Here is an 18,253-nt window from a genome sequence, read left to right as displayed (position 1 = left end):
GTGAACCTCCTTGGGATTGTTTTAATGAAAGGTGGTATATAAATTTAGCAATAAAACAAGTAAAATAAAAAATTATACAGGGTGCATACATCTTATGCAGCAAAAGAGTAATATGAGTACTGCCTGGTGGCTGGAAGTGGATTGTGTAACTTGGAGTAAAAGGGCAGATAGTAAAGAGATTAATATCCAATCTGCGGAGCTCTGAACATACTTCATAGCAAGTGAATAAGTAACAGGTCCCAATGATGCTTTCAATATTAGAAAAGGTAAAGTTCACTGGCAAGTATCCAAATGCCTAACACAACTCCTTTACATTACAGATGAAGTAAATCTAGACTAGTCTGGCTGACTCTCCGCTCCCTTCTTTCCCTGAACTCTCTCCATCTGGAATGATTCAGTGAACATCTTAAGTTGGCAGGCTTATATCTTGTGTGACACCCAAACATGGAAAAAAATCTGAAAAATATTCTTGTTGTTTCATTCGGATTCTTGCTTCTGTTTACTGCTTATGGAGGGCTACAGAGCCTGCAGGTAAGCGGACTTCATTTGTGATCACATGAGAGCCAGACATGGATCATAAGTGGGGGCTGTGAGGTGGGTATTATATTTGAATAAAATATATGGAGTTCTCATGTAGATGGGAAAACAGTCCAATTAAAGCTATCATTAGTTGAGAGCCCTAGAAGTCCCTAAAGACCAGCTTGTTCAGAAGGGAAAAGATAAATATCAGATTTTACATAGACTTTCACAGTTGAATCAACTCAGGTATCTTAGTTAGATGAGAACATGAGAGCTTCTTGAGAAAATCCTTCCTTATGATTTGAAAGCTCCACAAAAATGAGAGGGTTTTGTACCTTTGTGTGCCATTGCTAGTAGATGAACTTGCTGTCCAAATAAAAGCAGGGGGATTTCATTAGTCATTGCCCAAAGTATTGCCCTACCCTCCTTCCAGGACTGGAGTGCCCCACAGTGACATAAACACAACTGTTTCCTTGTCCTTGGCAAGGTGAATGCTTTTGGATGCTCGCAGGGATCCTCAATGTTGGGCCCCCAGATGTTCTTGGACTTCAACTCCCATAATCCCCAGGCCCAGTGGCCTTTGGCTGGGGATTATGGGAGTTGAAGTCCAAGAACATCTGGGGGCCCAACGTTGGGGATCCCTGCTCTAGTGAATACGTTGGCTCTGCTTAATGTTCTCATTGCCAAAGCAAGCTGCTTGCTTCAGGAACTTTGCTTGTCTCTCACTCCACCCACCAGTCAAAGGTGCCTGTTGCGTCTTGTAAATGTTTGCACCCATTCCATTTTGTCTCTGCAGAGCAGCCTCCACTCTGAAGAAGGCCTGGGTGTTGCCTCTCTGAGCGTTGTCTATGCAGCTCTTATCCTGTCCTCCATGTTTCTCCCACCAATCCTCATTAAGAAGCTTGGATGCAAGTGGACCATTGTGGGCTCCATGTGCTGCTACATTACTTTCTCCTTGGGCAACTTCTATGCCAGCTGGTATTACTAATAGCCTACTTCTTATAACAGCTGCCTCTTTTTTTCTCTCCCCCCCCCTTTTTTTGAGATTGCAATATATTTTCAACCTGATTAACACACAGGGTGTTACCATCAAGAAAAGTCCAGGGTGGAAATGTTTGAATATTTAATAACACAAAGCCTTTCTTTCATAGGAAGGCTGTGGTGTCACCATTTTTATTATTTGACAAGACCAAAAAAATTCAATATCTTACCTCTATAACACAAACGGTGGTAGAAACTGAATGCTTTGGTTTGAAAGTATTACTGGGGTCTCAGGAAACATGAAGAGTATCTGGGAGGAAGTGAAGAGGAATGGGTATAGTTAAACTAGGTTCACACAGTCAGTTGAATACTGGATGCTGCTTATCACGTGATGAGTTGGCACAGTAACATTTCTTGGTCTTTGTGATGGTGTGTAACAGTGTACAGCAGCTTCTAACATGTGAAGGGCTGCCATGCCACTGCCAGAAATATCTCACAATAATATGGGAACATGCCATGCTATCAGCCATTATCCACATTATGGCTACTATATGGAACAGCTGCCACATGGAGGATGTTTCTCATCACTCCCATGCAACTGTCACAATGTAGATGGGCCCCAAAAGGTGCATCCTCAGAAGAAAAGTCAAGCAGTTTTCCCTCAGCAGACTCTTTTATCAATGCTAGCCTTAGATGAAGTGAAATTCTGCTTCAATCTGGGCTAGAGTTAATGTTTACAATATTCAGAAGAAAGACAATGGAGGCAGGAAAATTGTACCCCTCTAGATCAACTGTTCCCTCTCCTGACAGTTCAGATCTAAAATGCAGCAAGGTGTAGAGGACAAATGGACATTCTAATGCTGCCTTGTATTGATTTTGAGGGATAGCATTTTGGCTTTAGACCAGACAACCTCACAATTTGAAGGCATTCAGCTCTCAACTCCTGCTAGAACACATTCTATAAACTAGGAGTGTAACAGAGGTCAATCACCATCCCGGTTTCTCTTGACCTTTGCTTGTTTCGTTTCTGGCCCACCTCTGCACATCAATAATAAGAACATAAGCAGATACTTATTGGATGAGAACAAAGGCTTATCTAGTCCAGCAGTCTGCTTCCCACAGGGGAGAACCAGATGCCTCTGGAAAACCCACAAGCAGGAGATGAAGGTATATCCCTCCTCTGCCATTGCTCACCTGCAAAGGAGAATAAAAGAACAGCTAAGTGCATCCAGCCTCGATGATGGTGAACAATCAGGAAGAAGCATGATAAACAAACAGATCTTGTACAGCATATTATTTATGCTGAGCTTGTGTACAGCCACTATTCCCATAGCTTAGGTGACCACTAGCCTCTCCTGCTTAAATAAACAAGGCCTTGAGCCAACTTAAACTAAGCAGAGGCCAGTAAATGCAACAAATAAGGGTGTTTAAGTGTATTTATACTTCAAAGGATGGGGTAGGGAAATAAACAAGTTTACCTAATGTTCTGTTATCCTAGCTCCTTTGTTTTCACCAAAGGCCACTACAAAAACAAAAAGGTCTTGAGTCCATATGATAAAAACACGAAGTGATAACTATAGAGAAATAAAGCAGCTCTTAAACCACGGAGTTCCATTAGCTTTATCTATTCTTATTTCATTGAGGCAGTTTCTCAGTATCATAGCCATTCTGATTTACCTCACTTTTATGATGAAGATTATGAGGTCACAGTAAAGTGGACTAAGGGAGCCCAGCCCGCTTTCCAGCAGTCGCGAGAACCATCAGGCTTGCAGGTAAGCCTGGTGGTTCAATGGTGGCTAGCCCGCCTAAGTGCCCCTCCCCTAAAATGAGGTTAGCAGAGTGAGCACTCTGCTAACCCCATTTCCGTGACCATGAGTCGCCATGGCACAGCTCCATGATGCACAAGGAGACCCCTGACTGGGCAGCTAAAACAAGCCTCCTGGCACACTTGCATGGGGCATGCTGGGACTTCTGGGGGCCAGGTGGCCCCCGATCCCTGCCGGCCCCTACCGGCTCTGTGACGGAGCCAGTAATCATGTGGGTAACTGATCCGGCCACCCAGGGAAGGTGGAGTGCTCATGTGCAGGGAGAGCGGGCCAAGCTTGCTCTCCCTGCCAAACCCTCCTTGACTCTCTCCATACTACTTGTGTGGAGAGCTTCTATCAATGGTGAAAGTAAATTGGTTGCTTCTTTAGAACTCCCGTAATATTTTATGAGTAATCTAAACTCAGTGATAAATGTGTATGGAAGGTTTTTCTGGAGCTCCGTAATGTTAATATTTGCCTGTTTTTTCTGTTTCTTTTTTCTTTTTCATGATTAATTATAGTTAGGTTGTGCTTGGCCATCATTATTGGGATCAGGATTGACTCGATCCCAGTAATGATCAGATTGTGCTCTTGATACCCAGAGTGGTCTGGATCATTTCGAGCTGATACATTGGTATCGGTTTGATGTGTTGTGCTGGGTGAAGGGGGAGCTTACCTTTACTGAAGAGCTTTCTTCTCTGAAGAAACAGGCTGCCTTCTGGGCAGCCACAGTGGCGGCATTTCAAATTGGTTTTTTCCTTGCTTGGTCTTACCCTACAGAGCAGCTGGAAAGAAAGCAGCATCAAGACATTGTGTTCTTTTCCTGGTGCAGCATTACTGGGAGAGGGAAGGCTGCAGCCCATGGTGACAGGGCACAGCCACTTTCCCCCAAGTAATGCATCAAGAAAAGGATGCAATGTCATGTTTCTAAGGTATTATAGGGTGAGACCAAGCAAGCAAGGCAGTGATTTGAAACACCACTGTTGCAGCTGCCCAGAAGTGTATCCAGACAAACCAGTTCTTCAGTCAAGGTAAGCCCCACCCTTCAATCCTATTCAATACATACCAATACAATGTGGTATAGTATCAGGTAGATTGCTGATATCAGAGGCATTTTTCATCAGAATTGTTTCTGGTAGAGCATTCATTGCCTGGGACCAGATTATCATTTCACTGAGATGCACAGCCCTAATGATCGTATTATGAGGATCCCCAGGGTACTCAATCAACTATCTTTCCCCCATAAGTCAATGCCTTTTAAAGATCCCATTAGACCTGTTTGGACTATTGTCATCCAACTGGATGCCCAATGTATGATGTTCAGTGAGGGGACACATCTCTCATCCTAGCACACCATCTCCACTCTTACTTAGTCATGGGAGAGGGGACATCTGAACTGCTAACCTAACCGTGTTATCAGTTTGGTTAGCAGTTGGGGCATCTGAACCTAACTGTGCAGTTAAAGTACTAACTTTGTATCATATTTTAACTGCACAATTAGGTGCAATTTGGATGTTCCACTGCCCCATGGCTATGCAGAGGGTAGGGATGACAACCCAGATGCACATCCCCAATATGTATTGCGTATTGGGCAGCTGGTTGGATGAGGATTGTCAGAACGAGCCTGAATTATGAGGATTGCTGGAAGTGTGGTGGACAGGGAGTTAACATGAGTAATCAGTGGCCCTTTCATATGATCTAGTCCCTTGTGGGTCTTAGCAGAAGGTGACTGAAAATCTCTCTCTTACAGTGTGAGAAAACTATTTGTGTGACTCTGTTCTTTGGCATCTCTTTCAGGATAAGTTGGTTGCTTCAAAAGAGATAACTAAATAATGTATTTTGGCAGGTACACACTGATCCCCACATCTATGATCTTGGGGCTGGGAGGAGCACCTCTCTGGTCTGCCAAGTGTACATATCTCACCATTGCTGGCAACTCATATGCACAGAAAGCAGGGAAAAATGGAAAAGATGTTGTCTCCCAGTATTTTGGAATCTTCTTTCTGATATTTCAGTCCTCTGGAGTCTGGGGAAACCTGATATCATCCCTGGTATTTGGCCAAACTCCTCACAAAGGTAAAAAACTAAAATGTATTACTGTATGGCACAATTTCTTTCCGTGCCTTGTTCTTTTGAAAGTGTGAGATGTACTACAGAAAACTAGAATCTTCTTCTTCTTTCTTTCCATTATTCCCTTTTAAAACGGGGATAATGTAGCAGGTAGAGTAGTGCAGAAGCAATTTTAGGGATAATGGGATGTTGTGCAATAACAACAGTTGTCCATAATTTTGTCAAAAAATAAAAATAAAAGTACAGCTATGTATGACGATGGTGTCCTTCAAATGTAATCAGGAGGGAACACAGTTTTTCAAGAATCAACTTGTGTTGATGTTGAAGTGCCTCCAAGACACCATATCAAAATTGCCATACGTATAACTGCTCCATGCCAGTGAATAACTTCCTGGCATTCTTTAAGAAACTATCATGCTTCTTTCAAGCTTAAAGTATCCAGTATGTATCCAGAATAAAAAAAGGGAATGGACTACTCTGTCTCACCACCAGGAAAGTGCGTTCTTCTTCCCCTTTGGAAAAAGGAAAGGGAACTTTCCTCCAGCTCTTGGCTCCTAGACTGAATATCACAGCTTGCAAGAAGAAAGGGTACCTAAGAGGCTGCAATCCGATGTATTCTTACCTGGGAGTAAACCCAACTGCATTCAGCGGGACTTAATTCTGAGTAAACATGCACAGAACTGGACCTGAAGTATATATTACCTGCAAGTGGCAGACAACTTTTTCCTACCACTGTTATTTATTTAATTGGGAGTAGCTATGAGGAAGTTGCTGAAGGGCATGTTGAAACTAGTTCTATTAGCACCCTGATGAAGTTACCAATCAGTGATATCCTACTCTCATCCTGGTGCCTCAGGCTGAGGCTGTGGCCAGGAACACTTTCTACCAGCTGTGATTGATGTGACAACTCCAACCATTCCTTGAGTATAGTGACCTGAAAACAGTGGTACACCAGCTGGCAACCTCCAGGTTGGAATACTGCAATGCGCTCTTTGTAGGGCTGCCTTTGTACGCAGTTCAGAAACTTCAGTAACTTCAAAATGCGGCAGTCATATTGATCTCTGGGGTATTCCAGAGACCACATTATACCTGTTCTTAAACAGTTGCACTGGCTGCTGATATGTTTCCAGGCAAAGTACAAAGTGCTGATTTTTACCTTTAAAGCCCCGAATGGCTTACGTGTGGGTTAAGCCCAGGTTAAGCTCTGTCCAGGATATCATGGACAGCCAGGAAAACAAACAAAGGGAACATAGAACATAGAATTTTCACTCCAGGGACAAATGACCAGGCTCAAACTATTATACTTTGGACACATTATGTGAAGACCCAGCTCCCTTGAGAAGTCCATAATGCTGGGGCAAGTTGAAGGAAAGAGAAGAAAAGGATGACCAGCAGCAAGGTGGATGGACTCGATTATGACAGCAATGAATGCACCACTGAGAAACCTTAAAGGCCAAGTTGAAGACAGATAATCCTGGAGAGAATCTATCTATGTGGTCTCTAAGAGTTGACACTGACTTGATGGCACTTAATCAATCAATCAATCAGTCAAACTCTCTCAACTTGAGGGAGCACCTTTCTTTATAAGTTCCCCACTGCTCATTAAGAGTATCAGGAGGGATCCACCTTTGGGGGCTACAGATTCATCTTGTGGCTACCTGGGATTGGGCCTTCTCAGTTGTCGCTGAGAAGGCACAAATGAGAAGCTTGTGGAATGTGCTCCCCATGGATATAAGAAGATTATCTTACTTGGAGGCCTTCAGGTCCCACCTTTTAGCCTGGCTTTTAATATCTGGTTTTAATTTTAATCTGGTTTATATGTTTTGTTAATTTTAATTGCTTTATTATGTGGTTTTGTTTGTAATGCAAACCACTCTGAGCCGCTTTAGTAAAGGCAGTATATAAATTGAAAGAATTAATAAATAATAGTGATAAACAATATTGTTGCTCATTTACCCTGATCTAGCAATCTGTGCAACTAAAGGCACTGAACTCACTTCACAGGTTTACGTTCTTATTGGCTTGGGATGGTGTTCAACTTCAGTTTGCAAGTTGTGGTGACAACTTTATAGAACTCCAGGAACAATTAGTCCTGTTATTATCCGGTCTAAGGATTTATATGATTCTATATTTTTATTTTTGGCTGTGTCATGTTCAACACAGAAGTTAAAGGATTAAATGAGCTGTGATGGTTTATTCAGGCCAGGTGGAATAGGCTGGTTGAAAGTAAATCCAAGGATAATAATAAAAGCAGGCTCTCCCTGGGGACAGCCTAGGGCTAAATGTCACCAGAACCATTTAAAAATGACTATCCTACAGCTCCTGTCTGAAGCAGATCACTGCTGATGGATAAAGCTCCACTTACTAACCAAACCAAAAACTGCTGCTAGGAACGAATAACAAAAAAAAAGCATTTTGGTAAGAGCTAATCCTCCTATTTTCCATGCGGCTGCCATCTTGGCTCAGGGTGCACGATTTCATCACCAACCATGCCATTCAGGTGTCCCTATGTGGCACAACCTCTGTACCAAATTTGCTACAAACCAGTGGAGGCATTGTGAAGTTTTTGGGGGTGGGGACATGCACACGATGGGCACAAAGATGTGCACACGGACAGACACACAGATGCATACACAGACGTGTACATGGACAGCAAGGCGATCTCATAAGGGTACTTTCCATGATAAAAGCAGTCTAAAAAGAGCTGTGGTAGTTTTCTTGCAGTGCTGCAAGGGAACACAACATTTGAACATGTCTCAAAGGCACAGTTTCTCCCTATAGAGAAGCAGCAGAGCTATCATTTTGTTATGCTGCAGCAGTGGTTATGCAGTTATGCATACCAGCCCCTAGGTGGGGTCCCAATTACACTCTCAACTATCAAGGAGAGGGAAGGACATTAATGCAGATATATCTTTTTTGCAGTTCCAACCAGAGTGCACAATAGCGCCCACTTGTGCATTCATGGGTGCATTTAGATACAGGAGATCAGTGATCAGGTTCCCCTGCAGGGGTGTATGTATGTGTATGTATGTATGTGTGTGTATAGATAGATAGATAGATAGATAGATAGAGTGAGTGGTGGGCAAAGGAATTGGATGATGATGATGATGATGATGATGATGATTGATGATGATGATGATTTAGAATTCTATACTGCCCTTCCAAAAATGGCTCAGGGCAGTTTACACAGAGAAATAATAAATAAATAAGATGGATGCCTGTCCCCAAAGGGTTCACAATCTAAAAGAAACATAAGCTAGACACCAGCAACAGCCACTGGAGGTATTGTGCTGTGGGTGGATAGGGCAGTTACTCTCCCCCTGCTAAATAAAGAGAATCACCATATTAAAAGGTGGCTCTTTGCCAAGTTAGCAGGGGTTTGAGACTTTAGCTTTGGCAGGGGGTGGGGAGAGGTTCAACCCTTCCCCATCCAGTTTCCTAATTAAGCCCTCCCCAAAAAACTTCTGTTTGCCCTATGGAGGAAAATATGTTGGTGCAAAACTGCAAGGGACCCTGTACATGAGTCTTCCATGTCACGTCAAGTTTGTTGCCTTTGTGTATTTCAAGCACTGTGCACTCATGCTACTGTTCCTACATTGATTTGTCTGCCAAGGAATCCTTGGCACGAACTGTGGAATCTCTTTGCTTTCGTAGCAGATTGTGGGACAAATACAGGCACTTTATCCACCAATACTGATCTTACTGAAGATAAGAAACCTGACAATCTGAAAAACACTGCAGAATGACCTTGGCTTACTTTCATTTATAGTCTTGATTTTTACCTGCTTTTGGCCACTAACAAGTTGCTCTTTTCTATTTTTCTAATGGACTAGTGCAAATCTCAGAAGCAGATCTGGCATGCTGTGGAGCATATGACTGTACAACAAATGCTACAAATAGTACCACTGCTTCAAAAGGACCAAGCAATACCTTAATCTACACTCTGCTGGGAATCTACACAGGTAGATGCATCCAGGGATATCTTATGTTACATATGCAAATGAGATGCTGATGCACTATGTTTCAGCCAGTGAGCTTCCACCTTCCTGAGAAATTCTGAAGCACACAGATGGTAGAACCATCAATCTGTTTAGAGGGGGAGAGGGAGGTGTCCTCACAATGTCCATATGCAAACGTTTTTAATTAGTGCTTAAAATAGCAGGGCAGTTGTACATATCTGTTTCCCATTTCAGTTTCAGTTTTTATAGTTCTCAGTTTTTAGCTTTTAAAATAAATTTTAATTTGAAACTTTAAAAAAATGTAATTTTAATTGTCTTTTAACCTGGGCTTTTAAGTTGTTCAACTTAACTTGTTTAATTTTATTAGTCTCTTATTTTACATTGTGTCTGTTTTATTAATGTTGTGAGCCGGCCCAAGCAGTAGTGTGCTGGAAGGGTGGGGTATAGATATTTTAAATAAATAAAAATAAATAAATACATCTCAAAAATCAGAGATAGTTTATTGGCAGAGCATGATGTACAATCATTGCCAAAAGATATGAAAAGGATAGATATGAAGTATCTGCCAAAAAGGGGGTGGGAATGCCTCCATTCAAGGGAGGCCAGGCTAGCTAGCAAAAGACTGAACTTTTAATATCCAGAGATAATCACTGTACATTTCTGAATGCTGATTTTGGCAGGTGTCTGCATAGTGTCATGTTTGTTTGTTTACGTAAAATATTTACACCTCACCCTTCCAGTGCACTACTGCTTGGCACAGCTTACAACATTGTTGTATCCACTGTGCTATGTATGGTACTGTATGTCTCCAAGTTTCCAGAGACAATGTTTATAAGGTGTTCATAATATACACATGATTTAATAGATGTATATAATGCAAGTCATCGGGAGAGTGCTTCCATGGTGCAGGTTGGTTCACACAATACATATCTCCAGGTGGTCCCACCTCCCTGTCCTCAGAGATGGTCATGAGGGATGACATTAGAGGTGAAACAAATCTGGTCACAGCACATATCACTTTCAAATTCTCCATTGTGAATGCTGATGATGAATATTCTCCGAATGCTGCCATATTTGCTGAACATTCTCCAAATATCTGGTATCTCACAGATGGTATTTGACAATAGTTGGTAGCCGACATGCTGTGGTATTTAGCATCTGTGGGTACTGATGGTTGATACATAATGATGTATTAACAACTGTTTTCAAAATTCAGTTCTAATTTCTCTTTTTACATATATTTTGGAAATAATTTCAGTGAATTGGGAGAGGCTCAGAAAACATATTTATCTAGCTACAAGGCTGACAATTGTAAAGGAGCATTCATGCTGACCTCAGGGTAACTTCTAACTTAACCTGGAAGAATAAGAAATCTCTCTTATGCAACAGCATAGTTTATTTTTCCAGCTATCATAACACAAATGTCATGGCTGAGTGGAGGAATTTTGCATGGTGGATGCCCTAATACTGAAGGCTCAGACTCGAAGTTAGGATTTTATTTGTTTGGCCTCTGATATTTGAGACACATTTGCCAAATGGAATAACCCTATAACTCAGTACTGATTACAAATAAATCAACTGCCAGCCACTTATTTACTTCCGTTATATCATAATGTGTCCTTTAACTCTTCAGGTAGTGGGGTACTAGCTGTGTTGCTAGTCACGGTGCTTCTGGATCAGATCAGAGCCAACCAAGAAGAGAGTAAAGAAGAGAAGCCACCCTCCTTTTGCTCCACTTTCTTGGCAACATTTCGGCAGCTTAAAGATAAACGACAGTGTCTCCTGATCCCTCTGACTATGTATAGTGGGTTTGAACAAGGATTCCTTGCTGGTGACTATACCAAGGTAGGAATGCAAGTGAAACTCATTTGATCATTCCCTAATTTTCAATAGCACTATTCAGACATTGTTGTATGAGTGTACAGATACCTGTGTTGGAGATCCATCCAGCTCCAGATGGCATCAACCTTTTGCACCATTAACCCTAATGACCACTAGGGGCATTGGGAGTAGAGATTGATAGTTAGAGTCTCTTTCTCTTTCCTGTTTATTTCTGCCTCTATGACCCCTCTATGGATAGAATGTATTCAGGAACTTCTGGGAGTGACTTCCTTCTTCTTCTTCCCAGAATGCTTCTAGCTCTCTCTCTCTGAGCACCATGCTTCTTATGACTTTCTTTCCTTGACTACCATGTAGCCGGTGGTTAGATATAGATTTTTCCTATCATCATGGACTTCTGAATAAAGTAGATTAGTTTAACCTTACATGAATCTCCGTGCTTATCATTTACAAGCTGTTGCCCCTGAGACTTTGTTAACTTCTGCTGTAATGGGAGTGAGTTAGCTCCTGAAATGCTCTGCTATATAAGTAATTATCCCCAACAACCTATACACTTGTGTACGTTTTCATGTGAATTAAAATGAACACTGTGTACAGGTCTCTGAAATGCATGATACAGTAAGGAACTGTATTGCTGTACCTGTGTACAGCATAATGTGTGAATAACTTGGTAAAGAGGCACCTTTTAATGTGGTGATTCTCTTTATTTAGCAGGGGGAGAGTAACTGGCCCTATCCACCCCCAGCACAGTACCTCCAGTGACTGTTGCTGGTGTCTATCTTATGTTTCTTTTTAGATTGTGAGCCCTTTGGGGACAGGGATCCATCTTTCTTACTTACTTACTAGCACCTCAACACCATAGGGACCACAGAAATCACCATCAGCCAATTACAAAAAGCAACTTTACTGGGAACAGCCTATATTCTGCGACAATATCTATAACAACAGCAACAACATTGACAATAAAATTCAGCCATACCAGGTCCTTGGGAAGGCCTCAATGTCTGGATAAAACAAACCAGTCAATAACACCTGTCTGACTGTGTGAATGAATGAATGAATGAATGAATGAATGAATGAATAAATAAATATTAAAAGGTGATGTGGAACAGGTTCATAATGTGTCTACTTCTAAGCAATACCTGTGTTTGGGTTGAAACATCCAAACCATGTAACAAGCTAACCATTTACATCCTTTTCATTTCAAGTGTTTGGAGTATCATGTGACTTGCAGGAACTTTACACTGGAACTCGAGTCGCTGAACAGTTGAGTTGGTGTCAGTTCCTGGTGACCACAGAGCCATGTGGTTTTATTTGGTAGAATACAGTAGGGGTGTACCATTGCCATCTCCCGCACAGTATGAGATGATGCCTTTCAGCATCTTCCTATATCGCTGCTGCCCATTATAGGTGTTTCCCATAGTCTAGAAAACATACCAGTGGGGATTCGAACCAGCAACCTCTTGTTCCCTAGGCAAATTACTTCTGTGCTGAGCCATTAGGTGGCTAGTGTGTCAAAAAATACCTTTGTGACCTCTTACCTTCATGGAGTAGAACGTATTCACCTGTAAAATGGGTATAAATGGTGATTCATGCTGAAGAAAGGATCCTGTCAAGGCACACACCAGTGGATTAGGTGTATGGATACCTGCTTATTTTATTGATTTACTATTTATACCTTCAATAAATGTGCAATTTTCAAAATGAAACTATAATGCTCAAATCAGTAAGCAATAAAATGTAAGATGACAAAAATTGGTAAAAGCCAAGCCAGTAGAACACTCCCCACCCCACCAGTAACTGGAGTTAGGAAGCAAACTGAGAAAACTGAGCAAACTGAGCCCCAAAAACAAAGCCAAGCAAAGAAATCAGGAGACAAAATCTGAAAACAAGCTGCAAAATAGAGTTGAGAACAAGGGACAAAGCTGAGAAGACAAACAAGAACTGGACCAGAACAAAAGACAAGCTGAAAGTCAGAGCCAACATCAGAGATCAAATCAAATAGGAACCACAATCAAGCAACACAAGAACCAAAGAGACTCTGAAACTGAAGCAAAGCCTTAGCCAAGGCAAGAAACCTTTGTATTCTTCCTGTCCTGGAAGGAGTCAGTGAACTGCCTGATGGGCTGAGTTTATCCACCTTGAGAAGGCTGTATCTGGCAAGGCTGCTGTAGTGCAGTTGGCTGCCACATAGGGCAGTAATGTGCAGGATCTCAGATTCCAATTAATAAATACAGGTAGTTCGATCCTGACACTGATGCAGTTTGTAAGCATGATTTTGCCATGCATACTGTATGTTCCCCCGTCTCTCCCTCCCCCACTCTATGTGTGTGTGTGTGTGTGTGTGTGTGTGTGTGTGTATACACACACATGCCTATGCCTGTGGGTTCCCCAGAGACATCTGGTGGGCTACTGTGTGAAACAGGATGCTGGACTAGATAAGCTTTGGACCTGATCCCGCAGGGCTATTCTTGTGTTCTTATGCTTCATATTCAAATGCCCTTAAGCCTAGAGAGTTAACCATGTGTCTGTCAACCACAGTGTTTTGATTACCAGAGCTAAATCAATGCTTTCTGTTCATTTTCAATACCACACATCTCCAGGTCTTCAGCTGCTTTTGCTTTCAGCTGGATGTATGGAGAACGTCCAAGCCCACATCTCAATCCCACCACTGCACAGCAGGCACAGATTAAATCCAGAGACTCTCTGGCAAAGACACAACACTGTGTTTTATTGATCATGTCTATTTGTATGAATATTCACAGAGCACTTTCACCTAAAACAAGAGACTCCAAGTTGCTGTCATGAATAATAATTCTGTGTGCCTGTGTTTCTTTCTCTCCTTTCTAGTCTTATGTGACTTGTGCCCTCGGGATAAATTTTGTTGGCTATGTGATGATCTGCTTCTCGGCTGCAAATTCTCTCTGCTCGATGTTGTTTGGAAAGATTTCCCAGTTCACTGGCAGAAAAGTTCTATTTGCATTGGGTATGTAGAGGCTACTTGAGGACCGAGGGGCTCATCTGGTACAATGAATTAGATGTGCTCATGCTTTAGGGCATGGGGCCCCATTTAATGAGCAACTGGTCAAAACAAGATCAGCCTCAAGAAAAATACTTCATATATTAATAGGACGCTGGAAAAGAAGAGGGTTTAGTTAATGTGAATATTCAAATAAGTGAGGATATTCAGTCACTTCAGAAGAGATGTGACAGAAGACATTTCATTTTCTATCTCTGTTCAATTTTCTGTGTAGTAATCTTGCTTGTGTCTTTATGTATTTGTGGAAACCACATTTGTGACATCATGAAAATTGCTTGTTTTCATTTGATGGTTGGTTCATTTTCATCCCCACTAGTTTCAATGAGGGAGCATTTGAGGATCCCTCCAAGAAATCGTGGCCACCAAGTTTCAGACAGAAGTAATCAAGGGGACCAGTTTTATATGCAAATTAAAAGGGCACGCCTACCAGAAGCTTTGCATTGATTGCAATAGGGGAACCAGCTCCAGTCAGCATAGGGGCTAAGAAATAAAAACCCTAACCCCCACACCATCATCATTTCCCAATCCAATCCTCTATGTGCTGCTGCTTTTTTGAAAAAGGAAAGCTACACTGAGAGTTCCAATCCCAGCATTCCCATGTCATTTCTAGTTTGACCCTGAATGCACTGGCTGTGGTATTGAAATTGTTTATAGTAATTCCACTGACATGACTGAGGAGGTTTGGAATAGGTTGTCCTTTCTTGGTCTTCCATGGGGGCCCAGAAGATAAGTCTACAGGACCCTGGAGAGCTCTAAGGGAGTGAATGGATTCAACAGAGTCCCAGAACTAACTGAGCCCTTTTATGTCTCTTGGCTCTACCTCCCTCCTTCAGGCTCCACCCCTCTGTTGCTGAGTCCGGATGGTGGTTTTTCTTACTTGAATCTTTCTAGGGATCACATACAGCTGGCACTGTAACATCTGAGAGTAATCAGCTTGTTTTCTAAGCAACAATGGTGGCGGCTTATAAATTAGTAGCAGCTTTATAGTCTGTGCAACAGAGTACTTGTACTACAATTAATTCAGGCAAATGTGATGCAGCCCACAAAAGTATTTTCTCTCTCCTCCTTATGGCTAAGTAGTAGTAGTAAACCTCTTTGACAACTTTCTCATTGAAAAGTAGTATATAAATGATGATGATGATGATGATGATGATGATGATGATGATGATGGAGAACTGCTAGCTTATTAATTGTTTTCTCTCCATTTTTTCCTAATCCAACAGGTGCAGTTGTCCACCTTGCCTGTATAATAGCACTGCTGCTCTGGAAGCCTTCCCCAAAGCATCTACCTGTATTCTTCATATTGCCTGCATTCTGGGGTGTGGCTGATGCTATATGGCAGACACAAACCAATGGTAAGTCACTATGACAGGAACTACATAAAGTGAGTCTGTTTAGAATGCGCTGGACATGAAATGCTGGAGAACTGAACTTCAGAGGTCCACTCTTCCTTATTATTCATGTTTTTGCAACTGTCCTGTTGCTTAAAACTGGGCCAGAGCTGAGCCTGAATGTTTTTCAGCTCCACAGACAGTGAGCCATGCATGAGCAGCTTATTCTAAGAACCATTTTCCTACTAAGGTTCTACTCACTTGAACAAGGTCTCATTATTGCATTCCAAAGATAATTTAAGAATCTGAAGAATATAGACCTATCAGGATTTAAGCAGCAGTCACTGTTCCAACAGATCTTTTTACAGACATGTAGAGAGGCTGTTCACATGAGCAGCCCAACATGGGTTGGGCTGCTTGTGTGGAGTGCCAGGATCACTCCCAATCTCGGTGCTTCTGCCCCCACTAGCCTGACATTTAATCCCAGCCCTTAACTGGGGTTAGAGGGTGTGGGCACATTCTCAACCCCACGGCCAGGGTGTGGTATGCTTGGGATGCACACAGCCTGAGCACACACATAGTTGGGCACCTAGAGACCCCAACTCACAGGGAATCCTCCAATGCACCATGCTCATCATATGGTACATTATGGGATTCCTGGAGGCTGGGTCTCATTTTCCCAGCCTCCAGTGATCTGCACTGCCAAGAGCATCATGGATCTTGTGGACGCACGCTGGTACACCAAAAAGGAGTTCCTTGCTCAGCTGGGGGGAAGGTAGGTCCAACCCTTGCAGCTGGGGATTCTGGGAGTTGTAGTCAACATCTGGATATCCCTGTTAGAGGGAACACTGCTTTCTGCCCCACCCCCTATATTGCTCTCCTTCACTGCCAGTGCTTTCTTGCCACAACTCCACAAAACAAAAACCTGGTGAGCAGAAAGGGGAAGAACAGTCAAACAATGGAGTGGGGTGTGGGGAGCAAAGCAATGAGCAAACAGGCAGTGGGGGAGAAAAGTAAACGGCAAAAGGATGGCAGGGTTCTCCAGAGGTCACTGGGGCTAGGGATTATGGGAGTTGAAGTCCAATAACATCTGGAGACCCAACGTTGAGAATCCCTGCTCCAGAGTTTGTACCCGGGCTGCCTTCAAGCTCACTACACCTCTAGTGGTACTGTCACGTTTAATTTGGATGAGAGAGCACTGGAGACTTACGATGTCTTTGTGATAGCGTGTTTGTTGGATATACAAGCAGGCAGCATAACTATTTATCCTACTACAGTTTCCCCAAAGGAAACTGTGGTCCTGTGGGCCTCCAAGACCAGCTAAAACCAGTGCTCTAATACCCCAGCCTCAGCTATCTGTCTCTGGGCCCAAAGCCAAAATTGCAATAATACTGTTCCTCTGCCCCTCACACCAGCTGAAGGGTGTCATCTTCCAAAGGAAACATCTAGCCATCAAAGGACAATAATGTTATTTTGTTAAAGTCCCTGACCACCTATTAGTTGCTTGGTGATTGGTCTATTCATGATAACCCGAATAGCCAGACCGATTTAACAATTGACATTTATTTGAACAAGGACTCTGATTTTAAACAGCCACCTGTTTCAAAAGAAAGTGTAACAAAATATGTCATTGCAGTGTGACCTTTTCCAGCAAAGGGTTTAGTTGGTGCCTTTACAAATATTAATGAGCGTCAGATCTAGGCTTCAAACAGTATTTTATCCTCTTCTTTGTTTTCACTTTTTTATAGCCCTCTATGGAGTTTTATTTGAGAAGAACAAGGAGGCTGCATTTGCTAATTATCGCCTATGGGAATCGCTGGGATTTGTCATAGCCTTTGGCTATAGCACTTTCTTACAAGTCTACATCAAGCTGTATATCGTACTGGCTGTCCTAGTCATTGCTATGATTACATATGAGACAGTTGAGTACCTGGAATCCAAGAGTTCTCCCGGAATGCCAAATAACACAAATAAGGAGGAGCCAATCAAAGTTCAGCCAGATGCTCTGCAAACAAATTTCTAACCCAACAAGGTAATCTGTGTAAGACAGGACACTACCCCCATTCCTTAACCCAGTTTTGTCCATGTGCTTTCATTGGCTACAAGGGAATAGCACTGATATCCATAGGAACACTGTATGACAGGATCAGGATCAAAGAAGGTGTGTTAAAACCCTTAATAATGAGGAAGAGTATAGACAAACAAATACCCAAAATTGTACAATATGCAAATATATAAGGCCTTGTAGAGTTAAACTTCATGCTACTAATGACAGAATTGTTTTTAATTTGTTTTGCCCCTCTATTTGGAGGGGAAATCAGTGCATATTGCTAATATAAACATTATTTCTTTTGTACTCATTCATTTGTATTAATATAGCAAATGCATATTGTTGTAATGTAATACATAAAATAAATACTGATCATCTCAGTGGGATACAGGCTTATCAGTCCTGCCAGAGCCAAACTGCACTTTACATTGAGCCCCTATTAGCACTAATGGCCTTAGCTTTTCTTTTAAAAATAGCAGCTGGATCAAAGGGGCCATGGACCAGGACAATAGTAAGAGTAGAGCTTTCTAACCCCCTCCATGGCTGGGCCTAATCCAGCCCTTCTTTTAAAAAGGAAAGTTAAGTCCATCCGCACGAATGATGAGCTCAATATTTTTAATATTCCAACTTTTTAAAAGGCATTGAAAACACATTTATTC

The 18,253-nt window shown here is 42.1% G+C and overlaps 1 protein-coding gene across 2 annotated transcripts; it reads left to right on the top strand.

Annotated features, from left to right (window-relative positions):
- Positions 1–444: 444 nt before the first annotated feature.
- Positions 445–17,814, top strand: UNC93A (unc-93 homolog A). 2 transcript variants are annotated; one of them, XM_053285313.1, is made up of 8 exons: positions 445–531; positions 1,316–1,497; positions 5,152–5,381; positions 9,209–9,337; positions 10,968–11,179; positions 14,024–14,159; positions 15,437–15,568; positions 17,293–17,814. In XM_053285313.1, the coding sequence occupies exons 1-8, from the start codon at positions 445–447 to the stop codon at positions 17,565–17,567; spliced, it is 1,383 nt and encodes a 460-aa protein (XP_053141288.1). In that variant the 3' UTR covers positions 17,568–17,814. The 2 variants fall into 2 exon arrangements, with proteins under 2 accessions (XP_053141288.1, XP_053141289.1); XM_053285314.1 differs by lacking the exon at positions 9,209–9,337.
- Positions 17,815–18,253: the final 439 nt, after the last annotated feature.

Source organism: Hemicordylus capensis, chromosome 1 (genome assembly GCF_027244095.1).
Source record: "Hemicordylus capensis ecotype Gifberg chromosome 1, rHemCap1.1.pri, whole genome shotgun sequence".
Lineage (NCBI taxonomy): Eukaryota > Metazoa > Chordata > Lepidosauria > Squamata > Cordylidae > Hemicordylus > Hemicordylus capensis.
This window is presented reverse-complemented; position numbering and strand designations above follow the sequence as displayed.

Coding starts and splice junctions, on each gene's coding strand:
- UNC93A (XM_053285313.1), top strand. CDS start 445: ATGGAAAAAAATCTGAAAAATATTCTTGTTGTTTCATTCGGATTCTTG. Junction 1,498..5,151: donor GGCAACTTCTATGCCAGCTG/GTATTACTAATA, acceptor GTATTTTGGCAG/GTACACACTGATCCCCACAT. Junction 9,338..10,967: donor TCTGCTGGGAATCTACACAG/GTAGATGCATCC, acceptor TTAACTCTTCAG/GTAGTGGGGTACTAGCTGTG.